General features: G+C 40.3%; 1 protein-coding gene across 1 annotated transcript in view; it reads right to left on the bottom strand.

The window, feature by feature from the left end:
* LOC109622759 (synaptic vesicle glycoprotein 2A-like) overlaps positions 1–18,450 on the bottom strand; it is a 169,174-nt gene that overhangs the window by 92,364 nt on the left and 58,360 nt on the right. Inside the window, exons 3-4 of the mRNA XM_062846625.1 lie at positions 16,741–16,903; positions 16,111–16,292 (exon numbers count right to left, since the gene is read on the bottom strand). Of these exons, the coding sequence (XP_062702609.1) occupies positions 16,111–16,292; positions 16,741–16,903 (345 nt within the window). The remainder of the gene's footprint in view (positions 1–16,110; positions 16,293–16,740; positions 16,904–18,450) is intronic.

Genomic DNA, 18,450 nt, shown 5'->3' with positions numbered 1-18,450 from the left:
AGGGATGGACAGGGTAAGGATTGGGTCAAAGGTTTCACTGCTGCTCATCCGGTGGTGAATCGCATCTTGCTAGCGTATTCGGTGCCTTGTGGTGTTGGTACCAACTTGTTCTGGGACTTGGTCTTCCGGATGGCCAGGAGCAGCTTGGTAACACAAAGAGGACAAAACAGAGAAAAAAAAAACTGGAGAAGAAAACACAAGCGAATTAAACTTTTATACCAGCAGAGCGAAGAAAGTCGAAAATACATCCCATGTATGTGACATCGCGGGTCCCCAACACATCTCTCACAAGAACAAAGGGTTGTCTACCTCGGGCCTCAAGGGTATCCAATAGTAGCGCTCTGGAGGCGTCATTATCCGGGCATTGCCAAACTACGTGGTCGATGTCATCATAACCGGAACCGCACTTAGTACAAACATTGCTCAACGCGAGGTTAATCCTGTGTAAATGCGCGTCTAGCGAGTAATGGTTGGACATAAGTCTTGACATCACGCGAATAAAATTGCGACTTACATCCAAACCATACCACCACACTCGCAAAGAAACATTAGGAATAATGGAATGTAACCACCGTCCCAGCTGGCCATCTCGCCAATCATTTTGCCAACTTTGAAGAGAACTCTGGCGAACAAAATGGAAAAATTCATCATGTGAAATTCTTCTATCATAGATCTCACCTTCCTGTGCGCCCACCTTTGCGAGAGAGTCCGCCTTCTCATTGCCATAAATTGAGCAATGTGAGGGGACCCATACAAAGGTAATCTTGTATGATCTTTCGACCAGTGCACCCATCTGCTCCCTTATTTTTGTAAGAAAGTAAGATGAATGTTTTACAGGTTTCATCGACCGGAGTGCCTCAATCGAACTAAGGCTATCCGAGAAGATGAAGAAATGGTCTACGGGCATGTTGGAAATCATCCCCAAAGCGAAGTTGATTGCTGCCAGCTCAGCAACATAAACCGAACAAGGTTCCTGAAGTTTGCGGAAGGCAGTGAAATTTTCATTGAAGACACCGAAACCAGTGGATCCATTTATGCGAGACCCATCAGTGAAGAATCTCTTACAGGAATTGACATTTTGGTACTTTTCGTTAAAAATGCGAGGAATAGATATACATCGAAGTTGATCTGGTATTCCATGAATAGCTTGTTTCATGGACAGATCGTATTTAACAGAGGAACTGTCATTAGTGAAGTGTACACGAGGAGGATTATAACCTGGGAGGCTTATATCAGATGACATGTAGAAAAGATAGATTCTCATGAATTTTGACTGAGTGTTCAGATTGAGCATTTCTTCGAAGTTTTCAATAACAAGTGTGTTGCTCACTCCACACTTGATAAGTAACCTTAACGAGAGCTCCCAGAATCGGTTCTGGAGAGGTTTCACCCCTGCCAGGACCTCTAGGCTCGCATTATGCGTTGAGTGCATGCAACCGAGGGCAATACGCAAACAACGATATTGAATTCGTTCCAGCTTCATTAGGTGGCAGTTTGCTGCTGAGTGGAAGCAGAAAGAGCCATACTCAATAACAGAGAGAATAGTCGTTTTGTAAAGTTTTATGAGGTCTTCCGGGTGAGCACCCCACCATGTTCCGGTAATTGTGCGTAGAAAATTGATCCTTTGTTGACATTTTTGCACCAAATACTTGATTTGGGTACCCCAAGTGCCTTTTGAATCAAACCAGACCCCAAGGTATTTCGAAGTCAAAGATTGGTCGATTTCTATTCCCAAAAGATTGAGTTTCAGTTGGGCTGGGTTCCGCTTTCTAGAAAACACAACCAATTGAGTTTTTTGCGGAGCAAACTCGATCCCTAAATCTCTTGCCCAGATTGACAGATTATTTAGAGAATTTTGCAATGGTCTTTGCAACATTTCTGCATGTGGGCCTTTTAGAGAAACCACAGCATCATCTGCAAGTTGTCTTAGCGTGCATTGTCCTTCCAAGCAACTATCAATGTCTTTCACGTAAAAATTATAAAGCAAGGGACTTAAACATGAGCCTTGGGGTAGGCCCATGTAACTAATTCTGGAAGTTGTCAGTTGTCCGAGATTGAAACTCATATGTTTTTCTGACAACAAATTATACAAGAAATTATTTAAAATTCCTGGAAGTCCACTATTGTGCAGTTTTTCTGACAATATTCCTATGGAAACTGAATCAAAGGCGCCCTTAATATCCAAGAAAACTGAAGCCAATTGCTCCTTTTCCGCAAAGGCCAGTTGAATATCTGTTGAAAGCAACGCTAGACAATCGTTTGTTCCTTTGCCCTTGCGAAACCCGAACTGTGTATTTGAAAGCAAGTTATTCGATTCGACCCAATGGTCGAGTCGTGATAGGATCATTTTTTCCAACAATTTCCTTAAACATGATAACATAGCAATTGGACGGTATGAATTATGATCAGACGCTGGTTTACCAGGCTTTTGAATAGCTATTACTTTGACCTGTCTCCATTCATGCGGAACGATGTTGTTCTCCATGAATGAGTTGAACAGGTCCAGTAATCGTCTTTTCGCGATATCTGGGAGATTCTTTAGAAGATTGAACTTGATCATATCGCTTCCCGGAGCGGAATTGTTTGATGAAAGAAGAGCCATAGAAAGTTCCAGCATAGTGAAGGGTCTGTCCAGAGAACCGTCTCTTGGGGATGTTTCCCAAGAAATCGGTTGTGCTGGGACTGAGTCTGGGCAGACCTTTTTCGCGAAGCTGAATATCCAACGGTTGGAGTATTCGTCACTCTCATTAGAAGAAGAGCGGTTTCGCATGTTGCGAGCCACTCTCCAAAGCGTTGTCATTGAAGTTTCTCTTGAGAGACCCTCAATGAAGTGTCGCCAATAACTACGCTTCTTCGCTTTCAGCAGGTTTCTCAGCTGTCTTTCGAGCTTTGCGTACTCTTGATAAAGATCTGAGGTACCGTGCCTACGAAAAGTTTTGAAAGCATCAGATTTTTTAAGATACAACTGGGTGCAATCATCATCCCAGCCTAGTGTGGCTGGTCTTCTTTTGAAGGTTGCACTTGGAACACGTCGTTTTTGTGATTCTAATGCACTCTTATATATCAGTTCAGACAGGAATCGATACTCATCCAAAGGCGGGAGGGGATTGAATGATTCGATGCCAAAAGATACCGCTTCTGCATACTTTTGCCAATCGATATTCCTTGTGAGGTCAAAAGGAACCTGAATTGGATGGTCTGACCTTTCACTATTATGCTTTATGGTGGTTATAATGGGTAAGTGATCACTACCATGAGGATCCTCGATTACCTTCCACAAGCAATCGAATGATAGTGAACTTGACCCCAGTGATAGGTCGAGACGACTTTCTTTGCCGTCAGATGCAATACGTGTCACTTCACCTGTATTTAAAATGTTCAAATTGAAATCGTCGCACAAATCATAGAAAACGGCCGCTCTATTATCGTCATATGGTTCGCCCCACCCTGTACCATGCGCGTTCATATCACCCAGAATTAAAACTGGATGTGATAGTGCAGAAACCGCATTCCAAAGATGACGGCGGTTAATTGAAATTCTTGGAGGAATGTAAACGGAAGCTACGCAAAGTTCTTTACCCTTTACGTTTATTTGGCAAGCGACGATTTCTACGCCAGGATGAGTCGCGATTGGAATTCTATAAAATGAGTAAGTCTTTTTGATCCCCAAAAGAACTCCCCCATAATGGTCATCTCTATCCTGGCGTATAATGTTAAAATCGTGGAAGTTGAGTTCATCTTCAGAAGAAAGCCATGTTTCACAAAGGGCAAATATATCACAATCAGAGTTGTGAATCAAAAACTTAAACTGGTCTAATTTAGGTTTTAGACTATGACAGTTCCACTGTAGCACAGTGATCATATCTTGTACCTCACTTGATGAATTATCCATCGAAAGATATGATCGCAGCAAGGAGGGGCCATGATTGTGTCAGATTCCGAAGATATTCTTCTACTGTAGGTATAAACATATCAATAATGCCTCTAAATGTTTCTGGAAGGCTGAGGGCATCATATAAGCGATCCACGAGAACCCTAAAAGTAAACAGTCCTCGCTTGGGTCTAGGAGGCTTGCTTGAATTGCGAGGAACTTTGGTAGCTTTTTTCTTGCTACCTTGTCGATTATTTCTCTTTGAAGTGTATTTAACAGGCGGAGACGGGGGTGACAGGTTCTTGCTACAACATGGATCTGAAGCTAGAGGAACCTGATTCTTCGGAGTTTTTAAGTTTACCCCGTCCCCTTTGACATTAGGCAAACTTTTGAGGGAAGACTTCAAAAAGACCTTTCGGCGCAATCCCGGGGAAGATGATGACTTCCTTTTTCCAGGTGTGTGTACCTCCGAAAGAGATCCACCCTCATCAGTTTCGCCATCGTCCTGATCATCGGAAGACAACTCCTGATAGGGATTTTCAACTGGGACAGCTGATTCAGACACGGAATCTGGTGTTTTAAAAGATTTCACCATCTCCGCATAGGTCTGCTTGGAGCGCCTTATAATAGAGCGACTCTCATTTCGAATGCGTCTTTTGTAAGCCGGGCAAACTTGCAAGTCGTGTGGATCTCCGCCACAGTAGCTACATTTTTCCGCTTCCTGTGTGCAAGAGTCCTCCAAATGAGCTTGGTTGCATTTGCCACAACGGGGCTTGTTGTCGCAAAAGCTATCACTGTGACCAAACTGCTTGCATTTGGTACAATTAAAAACCTTCGGCCTAAAAAGATGCACTGGGTAAAAACCACCATCAATTACAACAAATTCCGGGAGGACGGAACCTGGAAAAGTCACTCGAAAAAACGCTGAAGGCGAGTACACCTTTTTATTTCCTTCCATGGAAACCTTAGATAAGCGTTTACAGTCTAGGATAGCCACATCAGGAATTGACCTATTTTTGAATCGACCAAAGCCGGTCTTGATGTCCTCACATGTCAGCATTTCGTCGAGGATCTTCCCCTCCACCTCCACTTCTCGTGCTGGCACATAGACGGCGTATTCAACAGTAAACGCTTCGTGTTGAGCAATTTCATTTGCTGCTTTGTAGCTAGGTGCGGTAACACGCAGCTTGGATGCTTTCACTTGGTGAATAACGGTCCCAGGATACTTACGCGTCAGCTCTCGAGAAATCGAAAGCATATTCAATGGTTTGCATTTGCGCCGGAAATAGACAACCCAAGGTCCAGGCGAAGATGGCTGATAAAACCGCGTACGAGCAATGATATCATTAGGAGGCGTTTCGCCTCCAATCGAATCGTCCATGTGGAAACAAATTTATGGAAAATAACTCAAAAGTGCAAAAGAGGAAGAGAAAAACCCTAAAGTATTTACAGTGCACTTTCTTCCTTAGGACGACAACTGTTTGGTTTGTAAACCAAACAATGTTAATAATATATAGAAAAAAAATAAAGCAAAAAAAAAAAAACTTGTACTAATAATATACGAATTCAATTCTTATGTTTATTTTAGCGCACCCTGTAGGATGCAAAAAAACGGTATTGAAAAAAAAAAAAAAAAAGAAAGAATAGCTAATAAAAAAAAAACAAAAAAAAAATGGTCCGTTATTTACAGTTTGTACACCCTTACCCGTATACAGTAGTTTGGGAACCACTGTTATGGATGTCAAAAAAAACACGTGGTCGAATGTGGACTGGAGATACAATAGACAAAAGCGATCAAAACAAATTGGGCGGACAAAAGAGTGTATCGAAAGAGTGATACTTATCTGACCGAAGCAGGTAGATATTTATCACAGGCAGGTCGATGGTAAAGCTGTCCGTCGCGTCTGCCTTCGCACCCGTCGCCGCCGTCCTCTTCGATGACGGAGGGGCTGATGATGGCGATAAAGATGACTTTCTTGGATGCGATGCTTCTTCTTTGATGTACGATGATGCAAGCACCTCGCTTCCCGGGTTGCGCTGGATACCACCTTGCGACACTACACTTCGCACAAGCAGGAAAACGTACGATATAAAAAACCTTCCGCACTTGCGGGGGAAAAAACTCCACTTATACGAGGTCTATCGCGTGGTGAGATACGGAGCACACGTCCGACTCGTCCAAATGCACAACTGGGAATGAATCCGGGAATATCTTTAATATTTTGTACAAAATATCATTTAGGAATTCATCCAAGTATTCCATCAATAACACAAGTTTACAAAATAAAACGAAAGTCGTGAACTTCTGTCAACGACCAAAATTTTTGAAGCACAATTTAGTGCTGATTTCGAAACCGACCTTTAAAAATTTTTCAGTAGAACAGTTTTTGAGTTTTAGCTCAACATCAAATTTTGCAACTTTTCAAAATATGTAATTTACTAAAATTCAAATATGTTGCGTTTTGTTCAACCAATTTTAAATCTTTTTCCATAAATTAAAAGCTGAATACAATACCATTCGATCATCTGAATACAGGTTTTGCGTCAGATTAATGAAAAAATTTTTAGCAAAATTCCCAAATTTTTTTGAAGAAATATATTTTTTTTTCAATAAGAAAAACCCAACTTAAAAACTCTCTCTCGACGTTTATTTGACATATCATATGTAGGCGAATTACAGTAAAAATTTCAGCTCAATCGGAGCATTGATTACAGAGAAAGTGAGCGACTTTGCTTAAAAATAGGACAAAAATCGATTTCACATCATCAACCTTGTATGGAAAGTCGAACAAATTTCCGCTCTACTGTAATTTTTTTCTTTCGTGTTTTCGATCTCAGGGCATGATTCTACACCAAAAATGATCATCAGCTTACCGAGTTCAAAAATGCTGTAAACTAGTGTAATTCATCCAGTAATTACAGCAGGCATGAATTCCTGCAGATCTTTTTTTTAAGACACGGACACGTTTAATGCTTCCAGTGAGCTATTTGCTCTTTGAAGGAAGCACGACACTAGACAACGGACTAGCATGCAACGCCCAGTGGCACAGCCGAAAACTTTTCCTGACAGCTGCGGGGGGAGTCAAACCCGCGCTCCTTAGCACGATGCGAGTAAAGGCTTGGTGACCTTAGCCACGACCACGAAGCCTCATGACAATCACGAAACGCGACGCGCGATAAGACACGATACTTATGATTCTTACAATCGTCAAATTAATTTAAAAAAAAAACGATTGTAAGAACCATAGGTGTTGTGTCTTATCTCGCGTCGCGTTTCGTGATTGCCGTGTTTGTTCGTACGTTGGCACTAAATACATAAATTGATAGTGAATTCCTCTTGGGATTGCTTCCAGGATTTGTCATGCGGTTCCTTCTGGAATTCTCCAGGGATTCACTCGGCAACGCCTTCTGTGATTCCTTCAGGAACAACTCCAGAGATTATTGTTTTAAAAACTCCTACACGGATTCCTCCAAGAACTCTTCTTCAGGCTTCTATTGTTAATCCAGGACTTCCTCCAGGAATGGTTCTCTTGGGAATTCTTCTAGTTATGGCTTCCGGGATTCTCCTGAGTTTTCAGGAGTTTGTTCAAGATCTGCTGCAGGGAACCCTCCAGGAGTTTCTCCATGAACTCTTTTTTTTGATTAATCTAGGATTTCTCCAAGACTTCTTTCTGCAATTCTTCAGTACTTCCTCATGGTACAGTGACCCCACAATTTCTGAATCGGCAAAAATGACCACAGCTTATGGATCACTCATTTCATCAACATGGTGATTCATAAATAGTGTACAAAATTAAGGTGATTCATCGGTGTTGGGTCACTGTATTTCTTTAGAAAATCATTCTGGAAATCCCTCAGGAATTTCTCTATGGATTTCTTCAGAAATTCTTCCTAGGATTCCTCCACTGCCGTTCTTCTACAATGTGACGTGAGCGACATTGACAATGCTGGTACATTTTCTTGGTTATTATGCATCAAACTCTTGATCGTTCGCTATGTCTTCTACTATAGATGCTAGATTACCACTAGATACTGCATTCTAATATAGCAGACATACCACAGTGTTATCATTTCACCATATATAAATCAAAAGACGTCGAAATTTAGAATGGCGCTCACGTCACTTTGCGAAATTATGGCAATCCTGGGATTCCTCCAGGAGCAGGGATTTCTTCGAAAGTTCTTCTTGAAATTTCTTCGTGGAATTTCACCAGAGATTCCTCCAGGAATTCTCCTAGAGATTCATCAGAGAGTTCCTCTAGAGATTCCCCCCAGGGATTCCTACGGGCATTCCTCCAGGATTTTCCCTAGGATTCCTTCAGGAACACCTCCAGCAATTTCTCCTGGAGTTGTTCCAGTGATTCTACAAGGAATTCATCCCGGAATCCCTCCAGTGAATTTTCTAGGGATTCCTGTAGAGATTTCTCCAGGAAATTCACCACAAAATCTCTCAAGAATTCTTCCAGGGATTGCTCCAAGAATTCTTCTAGTGATTCCTCCAGGACTAGGGATTCCTCCAGGAATTGCCGGTGGAATCCCTACAGAAATACCTTTAGGAATTTCTCCATGTATTCCTCCAGGTATTCCTCTAGGAGTTCCTCTGGGAATTCCTCTAGGAGTTTCTCCAGGAGTTCCTTCAGGGATTCCCAAAGGAATTTCTCTAGGTATTCCTCCAGGATCTCCTCTAGGTATTCCTCCAGGAATTCATTAAGCCATTCCTCCAGGATTTTATTCAGGATTTTCTTCAGGGACTCCTCCAGGAATTCCTCCAGGAGTTATCCCAGAAATTTCACCAGGAATTCCTCCAGAAATTCCATCAGAAACTGCTCCTGGAATTCCTATCGAAATTCCTTCTAACATTCGTTTGGAAATTCCTCCTGGCATTCCTTTAGGAATTCCTCCAGAAATTTCTTCAGCAATTGATTTAGAGATTTCTTCAAGAATTTCTCCAGGGATTTCTCCACGAATTTTTCCAAGGATTCCTTCAGAGATTCCTCCAAAGATTCCTCCAAAGATTTCTCCAGAAATTCTTCCAGAAATCCTTCCAGAAATTCCTCTGAGAATTCCTGCAGAAATTTCTTAACGGGTTTCTTCAGAAATTTATCCAGGGATTCCTCCCAGAATTCCTCTAAAGATTTCATCAGGAATTCATCTAAAGATTCCTTCTGAAATTCATAGAATTATTTCAGGGACTTTTCCAAGAAATCCTCTAGGGATTTCTTTCAAGATTGAGGAAATTCCTCCAGGAACTCTTCCAAAAATTAAAAAAAAAATATCTCAGGATTTCTTCATCCGGAAATTCTTTCAGTATTCGACTGATTTTTTTCCAAAAATTCCAGATTTTTTTTCAAAGATTCTTCCAAGAATTGCTCCAATTGCGTATTTTAAAAACCTCTAAGTGTTTCTTCAAGTGTTCCCTCAATAATTAATCCAAAAAATCTCCGGGGAATCTTCCAGAAGTTACGTCCAGGATTCTTCCAGACACTTTTTCTAGAAATGAAACCATGATTTACTCCAAGGATTCCTTATGAAGGATTCATTGAACAATTGTTTCAAGATTCTCCCCCACCTCAAGGAATTCTTACCAAGAAACCCCTGGAAGAATTTCCGGAGAAATTTTTGAGAAAATAAAAAAAAATCCGAAAAAAATCTCAGAGATATTCTTAGACGGAGTCCTTGTAAGAATTTCTGGAAAACATCTACGATAAAACTCCTGAAGGAGGCCTTGCAAGGATCTCTGAATTGCATTTGAAAAGAGTGCCTTCAAACATTCTAGAAAGAATTCCTGAAAAAAAAATCATCGAAAGAGAAATCTTTGCAAAAATTTCTGTACAGATCATTGGAAAAATTACTGGAGGTACCCAAAAAAACATCTGGAGGAATCCTTGGGCAATATTTTAAGGAAATCTTCTAGAGAATCCGTGAAAGAAATTCTTGGAGAATTCAGGAGGAATCACTGAAAGAATTCCTAGATAAATTTTAGAAAAAAAAGTATGCATGGAGTATACATTGGAAAATATTTGGAGAAATCTTTTCTAATCTTTTTAGAGGAATCCTCAAAATAGTTGTTAGAGAAAACCTTGGAAAGTTCGATGGTGAATCTGTGGAAAAGTTTTTGAATGAATCGTCAATTTGGAAGTATTTAAGAAGATTTACCAGATGAGTCCTAGAAGAATTCTGGAAGAGAAATGTTCGGATAAATTCCTACACTGCAAAAACTGCAAATATTTATTTTATGTTTCGTACACATATATTTTTGCAATTTGTCTGGACAAATGATGTTCATGTGTGGCACACACAACGAATATTTTTTGGTATTTATCGTTTCGATGTGTGATTACACATGAAAGCAATTCAGAATGACACATAATATCAATAACGTTGCTTATATATTTGATAGATGTGCTCAAATGGTTTTTATATTAGAGAATATAAGTTTATCGGGGATTAATGTTACAAGATTTATCTAAACAACTTTTAACATGATTTTAAAACAAAGCAATTTGGAAAGATTCCAACATCGTATTGCACTAAAAAGTTGGTCGATTGAGTGAACAATCGATCAACTTTTCAGTTCCGAACCAGGTTTCGAATAATGTTGTAAAGTTGCGCTCTTGAGAATTCCAGATTTTCCAAAGATTTCTCAATTTATAGCGATTGCGGACGACTATTCCATGCTCCAGAGAATAAAGTCGCGATGATTTAGGAATAAATAACTTCACTTTGAACTGCAACTCACGCAGCAAAATATTTGGTAAACGTGTTTCAGTCGCCATCTTTTCACTTTGCATATCGGCGGCCCGACTGACACACACTGATGCAAGCACGGTTTCGCTATACATTGGTGTTATGTGTGTACACACATATTTTTTTTTGCTATGGGTAATCACACATACCAATGATTTGCGAAACTAATCAACAGCATAAGCAATAACTATGCTAGTTATATTTTGGGTAATAAAATATATGTGTGAGAAGGTCGATTGGTTCGATATGTAATTTCACATAAAATAAATATTTGCAGTTTTTGCAGTGTAGGGATTTTTTTTCTGAAGATTTTTCTACACGCAACCGGAGATTGGCAGATTCTAATACAATGCGGTTTGAAACATATACAAATATTGTATTAAGGCTTTGCAAATACAAAAATTGGTAGGTGGCAGTATACCAAAAATTGTATTGGCTTCCTAGAATCTGGAAAAGGAAAATTTCTTATGTGTGCATGTGCTCTGTCGCATTGGTTTCTCTTTATTCGTTCTATTTGTCATGGCAGCGGCGGCGGCATCAATTACCAAAACATGTTTAAAAAGAAAAACGGGCGGCGGCGGGAATCAAACCGAGACAGTATCATATTGATACATAGTACTCTGCGCTCTAACCATCACGGCTACAACTGCACATGGATAGACGAGAGGCTGAAAGCCATCATTAACAACACAAACGTGGCTTGGTGATGGAAGTGATACAGTCACCACACTGCACAATGGGCCCAGAGCCGTATTTACGAAGACAAAACTGTTTAAGTTGTTAGACACATATTGTGTTTTAGAAAGTTTCTTTTTAATTGTTGATCCTTTTCCCCATTATTGTTATGTCAAACATCTGATTAAACTGATTCAAAAATCTGCTCTCTAATAATTTTATTTACGATTCCATGATGGATGGTGATGGATCGTTTAATTGGAAATTCCACCAATAAGCTGCGCCATAGATCAAGCAAATTTTAAATTTCATATATCTCAGGACTCTCACCACTTAGAAAGATGGTGTCTTCGGCAATGTTATTCAGTTAGTCAAGAGCTTACAGTTAATGGTACACTTGTTTCGAAATTTCGTCACTAAGTGGCACTAGTTACACATTTGAAAAATCATTCAAATGATTGATTTTTTTTCGTGAAGTAATCAACAACCTGTAAATTTTGTTTTCTTTGAACGTGTCTAAGTCCAGGGATAGAATGTCACGCAGAAACTGTGCCCATTTACGCTCATCTTTCACTAAACTTCTCAGTTTCATTTACCTTACAAAAGAGAAAGAGAAAAAACGCACAATAAAATGTACATAATTTCTCTCACACAGAGTTTTTGTGTGGGTGATTAGAGTGCTGCGTGAGAGCAATGAGAGCCCGCAAGTCAGATTCCCAGTGCGCAATTTCTGCGCGCACGCAGAAAAAAAAAACAGAACTCAGTGCACACGCAGTGTGTTTAAAGGGGTATGTGTTGTTTGAGCATTTGGTGAACCGAAAGCATGCCAGTGAGTCCAAAACCCACTACGGGGTATCAAATCCTGTGATATCAGAAACAAGCAGACGTCTTAAGCTGGTCAAAGACTTGCAGTTGATTGATATTTTGGTTCCAAATTCCACCAACAGGCGGTGCTAGTGAGCTAACAAATTTTTTTCCATATATATTAGGAAAATTTGCAAAACATTGCAACTAGCGCCGCCTAGCTGCAGAAACTTGAACCAAACGATAATTATTCTGAAAGCCCTTGATCTACCAAACAATTTTGCCGAAGACACCATCTTTCTAAAGAATCAGAATGCTGAGATATGTGAAATGTAAAATTTGTACGCTGTCTAGCGCCGCCTAGTGGTGAAATCACGAATCATACGGTCCATATTCTGAAAGTCCTTGACCAGCTGAACAACTTTGCCGAAGAAATCAACTCTTTAAGTAATCAAGATCCTGAGATATATGGGATGGAAATTTTGTCAGTGTTGCATCTGATTGTCTAAGATATCACAGACACTTCAATTTCAATCTCATATGTCTCATGATCCTGATTACTTAGAGAGTTGGTGTCTTCGGCAAAGTTGTTTGGCTGGTCAAGAACTAACCGATAATAAGACTTAAGGTTCAAAATTCCACCGCTAGGCAGCGCTAGAGAGCAAACAAATTTTAAATTTCGCATATCTCAGCATCCTAATTTTGTAGAAAGATGGTGTCTTCCGCTATATTGTTTGGTACACTGAACGAAAACCCCATCCCGAAATCGACTGATTTGTCCGACCATCCATTCCAAATTACCAAAATCGTGTTCTCGAATGACGAATCAGTCATACGGCAATCATCCTAAAAAGCCGATGACGATCATCTTGTTCGCGTATGAGTCGACGCACGCTGTGTAAATGATTATTAGTTGCAGAGCGTAGGCCGCTCAGATGCACCGAATTTATTCATCGATAGCGTAACAAGTTCCTTGATCGTGACACCCGGGTCGTTGACGATTTTGAGTCGCATGTCTTGGACATGCCATCTTGTCTTATAAAAAGATGCCCGCGAGGGTATCCTGGTCACAAACAAAGCACATCATTTTTTGGAAAAGATAGCGGTGGGTGACATTATTGTTATCAATCGTTAAAAAACAAGGTTGCTCGACCATATGGTTGACATTCAATTTTCATATCACCGTCATGCGGTTTTAGGATGACATCATTCGGTCGGTGGACCATACGGTTTCCGACCAAATGTCGTTAAGGGGCGTGATCGTATCGCCTCTCAGTCGATCTTGGGCGGGGAGTTTCGTTCAGTGTAGATCAAGGGCTTTCAGAATAATTACCGTTTGGTTCAAGTTTCTGCAGCTAGGCGGCGCTAGTTGCAATTTTTTGCAAAGTTTCCTGATATATATGAAAAACAAAATTTGTTAGCTTACTAGCACCGCCTAGCGGTGGAATTTTAAATCTTAAGTCTCATTATCGGTTAGTCCTTGACCAGCCGAACAACTTTGCCGAAGACACCAACTCTCTAAGTAATCAGGATCATGAGACATATGAGATTGAAATTTCGTTAGTGTCACATCTACTTGTCTGTGCACTTGTCGTGCACTGGAAGCACGACTGAGTGCGCTCTTAACACAAATTTTTGTGTGCACATTTTCTGCGCGCACAAAATGTGCAGGCAGAAACTGAAAAAAAAAACATGTTTGTTCTAACATTTGTTTGAGCACTCATTTTGAGAGTGCCGCGATGGATGCCAGAGAGTAAGCGGCTGGTTTGTGTGCAAATTTGCTACAACTTTGTAGAACATTTTGAAATTGTATAGAGAATAATTAATCAGCAGATTTTTGGATAAGCCACACTCGAGTGACCGTACTCATTTCACAATAATACAAAAAAAAAAATGACAGAACTTGGCAGAAACATTTTTGTCTTCGTAAATACGACTCTAAACCCATTGTGCACTGAAAAGCCCGCATCCAGCAGTGTGCTGTTTACTAGTGGAAAGTTCCTAGTAGACAATAGGACGCGAAGCTCGGCAGCGAAGCGAAAGTTATTTTTAGACCCAACCCGGTTCAACTTCTCGGGTTTGAATAGCGGTGTTTGTGTGTAGTAGTATGGAACCTGTGGAACCGTGTAGCGCATCTTAATACAACGAATAGATTATGATTTAACACATTTTCTGTACGTTTTTAATACATTAATTGGTAGAAAAGACATATCTCAATTTTTGGTGGCCTTTCTAGTTTTGCGTGTAGGAGTTCCGTGTGGAGCTTCCTCTAGAAATATTTTTGTAGAATTTTTCTTGGAATTGTGTCTAGGGATTCCAAGCGATTTCTCCAGGAGTTCTTTGGAATTTCTGGAGGAATACTTTAGAACAAATTTCTTGAGAAACCCGTAATAGAGAATCCTAGAGGAATCCCTAGAATGAACTTCAATAGGAACCTGTGAAATGAATTCTTGCAGTAAAGACCAGATGGAACTCCTGGAGAAATCCCGAGACGAAACTTCTGGAGTATTTTTAAAAAGTTACTTCATGAGGTAAGTAGCAAGTCCTGAAGGGATTCCCAAACGGATCTCAAAAGGAATTCCAAGAAAACTTTCAAAAGTGAATTCTTGGCCAAATCTGCTAGGGAAATCAAAGTTACCCCGTAACGTGGGTAGATCACCTTAGAATGGTGCGTTGCGGTGTAAGATCTACCAAATCAAATTTTGATCTTGATATTTACCGTATTTTTAAATATTCTATGATCAAAGTTTGATGCTTTTCCTTGTGTTTTGTAGTATTTGTGTTTCAATGTACTGCTAATTAACATTTTATTTCAGCAGGATTCAGGTAAATGTATCGTACGATATAAATAATATTTTAAAAATATGTAACTGTGGCGAGCGTATCACTAATATGTAGCTTATTTGACGTATGATGTTAATATTATTTTATATTTCAGATTATCAACCGAAGAATCTAGTAATTCAACCAAATGCCAACAAGATGACGAGGAAACCAGGATGAATTGGGCAGACAACTGATTTGAAGCAGTCTAACAATGGTGTGCCTGAACGTTAACCAAGCGTGTCCTTTGGAGTTTACCCTTCTACTAACAACACCCAAATTCCCGTGACACCTAGGCCTGAGAGATCGTAGAGTTGTCTACATTTTTCATAGGTGTCCAAAACTAACCATCCTTTCCCATTCCTCAGCAGTCGCAAGGACGTGGCCAGGACAGTGCTCGACCGTTGGAGGATTGCGTCAGTCTTGTCTAAGAGTCAGAGATTAGTCCCAAATCTTTGTGCTTTGGTTCGAACGGGAAGGAGGCAACCCTCATAACAGCGGTCTAGGACTGTACCACCTACGAATTTGTGCGACTCGCTTAATGCTAATGCTAATGCTAAATCTGCTAGGGAAATCAAAGTAGAATCTTCAGAAAAAAAATCTTGGTGCACTCAAAATCCGAAATTTTCTGGTGGAATCCCCAGAGGGAACTCCTGGAGGAGTCTTCAGAAGAAACTTCTGCGAAACTCGCGAAATTCCTGGAAAATATTCAAATGGTATTTCTAGAGGAATGAAGAGAACTCCTGAGAGATTTCGTAGACGGAACACTTGGAGGAATCCCCAGGAGGATCCTATTTAGAATAACTTTTGCAGGTATCCCTAGAATAAACTCTTGGAGAAATCCCCAGAAGGAACCCCTGTAAGAATACAGGGAAGTCCTGTAGAAGTCTCCAGAAAAAAACTCGGCTGTTTTGGACGCTAAAGAAAATGAAAAAGTGAAAAATCGACCTTAATGGCCCAATCTATAGCCATATCTCTACATATTGCAATACCGAGATATTTTCTTTTGTGTACTTTTGTGAAATAGATCTAACTATTTTCAATTCAATGTTTTTCCACAGGAACATCATTCACCCAGTAAAACCGGCCAAACATCAACGCGTCGAAAAACGCTGAGACTGGCGCCGCCGGCACACAATATTGACTTTGGCGCACCGCGTTTGCAGCCATCAGCAACCTAATAGACTCACCGAATTTTCCGCCAAACAACGTAAAACCCCACTGCTGCGGGATGATGATCCAGGCCAACGACGGCAGCAGCACATTCGCAATGCTGTAGAAGATACCGACCAGTATCATGACCCGGGATCGATGCTGCAGGCTGTGAAACTCGGACAGATAGGCCATCAGCACCGCAAACGGTCCGCATATGCTGCAATAGAGAGAGAGAAAAAAGAAGGAGTTGTGAAATATGGAGGAATAAAACCAAAAAAAAAACGGGAAAACCTCGGAGATTACTTTCGGAATGGAATTGGACTTTACACATCGCTTGTTTCCGTGTGAGATCCGGGTGATGGACGGTGTCACATTTATTCTGATAGAATTTTTCGCTTCTACGAGCTTTAATCGCATCGCCTTTTTTCTTACTGGAACGGACTACAGGACCGCCAATAGGAGGTAAATTGATTTTTATTGCAACATCGACGAATATTAATTTTTTATTGAGTTTTTTCTTGCAATAATATTTGAAGATCCATAATTTAATTGATCAATTCACCCACGGTTTACGGTCCCTAATCCGGGATGTGTAACTTCTATCTCCCCCCGGAAAAACCACATTCATCCAGCAGAGTAGAGCAGAGCAGAGAGTGCATACTTACACAAAACCGCCCATAAATTTGAAGATCATAATTGCGACCACATTCTGACTGATGGCGCAGAGCACGTTGAACGTTCCGTCCAGGAAGAAGCCGTACACCAGAAGACGCTTGCGGCCGTACATATCCGAGAGGAAGCCCCAAAGGAACGCCGATGATATCATGCCTGAAAGTAGAAAGGAAGATGATAATAGACCAAGCTGTGAATCTGTGCGGTTAGAGCTAGTGCGAAATGTAAATTTATTGGGAAACTCATCTAGTCGTCGAATTGCTTTCCGAATTCGGAAAACGCTTTGCGGGTTTGGGTCGAGCTCATTGTGCCGGGATTTGAAGTTTTAGCTATTCTATCTCTATGGCGCTCGGAAGAATAACGGAAGATATGTTCCGAAGCGTGATTCCGAAGAATTCTCTTTTTGTTTTACGCTTGGTTGAATCTTTAGAAATGTGATGAGAACACTATGTGGCTTACATTCACGCCATGCGGTACTCAAAATGTGTTTGTTCGCGCTCTCTTATCTGATCCCGATGACTGACGTCATGTCGAGCTTTGTTCGAATGACGTAGCTGTTATTATAAATATATCACCAAGACATGCTGAAGAGAATTTTTTAGCAAGTAATAAATATTGTCAAGCTAACTCGTTCCACAATTGAATCAAAATGTCATGAATTGACATATGTATAGGATTCCCTGCAGTGCTACTGGATAAGCATCAATGCCATCCCACTGAGGGAGAAAAGTTCTACCAAGACGAAGCATTCAGATGAAAGTAGAAAACAACCTTTGGTGCGTTGACTACGGAGTTTAATCTGGGATTTAAAGTGAATGACTATGCAGCCTTTGATGAGGGAAAATGACGTTTGGACATGGGTAAGAAGAAACAAATCCTTCGAGCAGTAGTATCAGATAGTATCAGCACAAATTGCTAAATGTTTCAGAAAATTGTGCTGGAATTTAGCAATTCGTATTGCTGAATGCATTCAGCATGGCAAAAACCAGCAAAATTTGCTGGCTAGCTGTCAAATATGTTTGGGGTGTAGATAGCCTTGTTCAGCTTGCAGACCTTGGTCCTGTTCTGAATATCTTCGAAGTAGGGCGGTTGCTTCATACATATCTCTTTCGAGAGTTTCGCTTGGAGGAAGGCTGTAACCGAATCCATTTTTAATCCAGATTCAAACGAGCAACCGCCACAAAGAGATATCGCTGCAAACTATACCGTACATCAAAGGAGTATGTTTCTTCATAGTCTGAGTTTCGTCGTCGATGAAGATTATAGAATTAATAATATCTTGAGTGTATACTAGGGTGTCCCAAAATTGCACATGGAGAAAAAGCTTGGGGGCTCACCCTGCAAATGATAGCTAAGGGTGTTAGAAACAAACTTTCGTATGACGGAAACTTTCAGAAATGACGTTTAGTGGTCGCCTGGCGAGATTTTTGAAAAATGGCCATTTTTCGTAATAGATATCATACAAAATTTTTTACCCTACAAAAATTGGCAAAACACACCATTTTTATATTTTTACAGCTTGATATAGATACAAACTCTTGGAAAAAATAATAACCGACATGTTTTGCAGGTAACTTTTTGATACTGATTTTTTGAATTTACTAAAATTTGTCATTTTTTGATATACTATGTATTTCACCCATCAAAAAAAAATGCTAATTCCAAACAATTTCCATAAAAAGATAGAAAAAATCACGAGGAAA

The sequence above is a fragment of the Aedes albopictus genome, chromosome 1, assembly GCF_035046485.1.
Source record: "Aedes albopictus strain Foshan chromosome 1, AalbF5, whole genome shotgun sequence".
Taxonomy (NCBI): Eukaryota; Metazoa; Arthropoda; class Insecta; order Diptera; family Culicidae; genus Aedes; species Aedes albopictus.
This window is presented reverse-complemented; position numbering and strand designations above follow the sequence as displayed.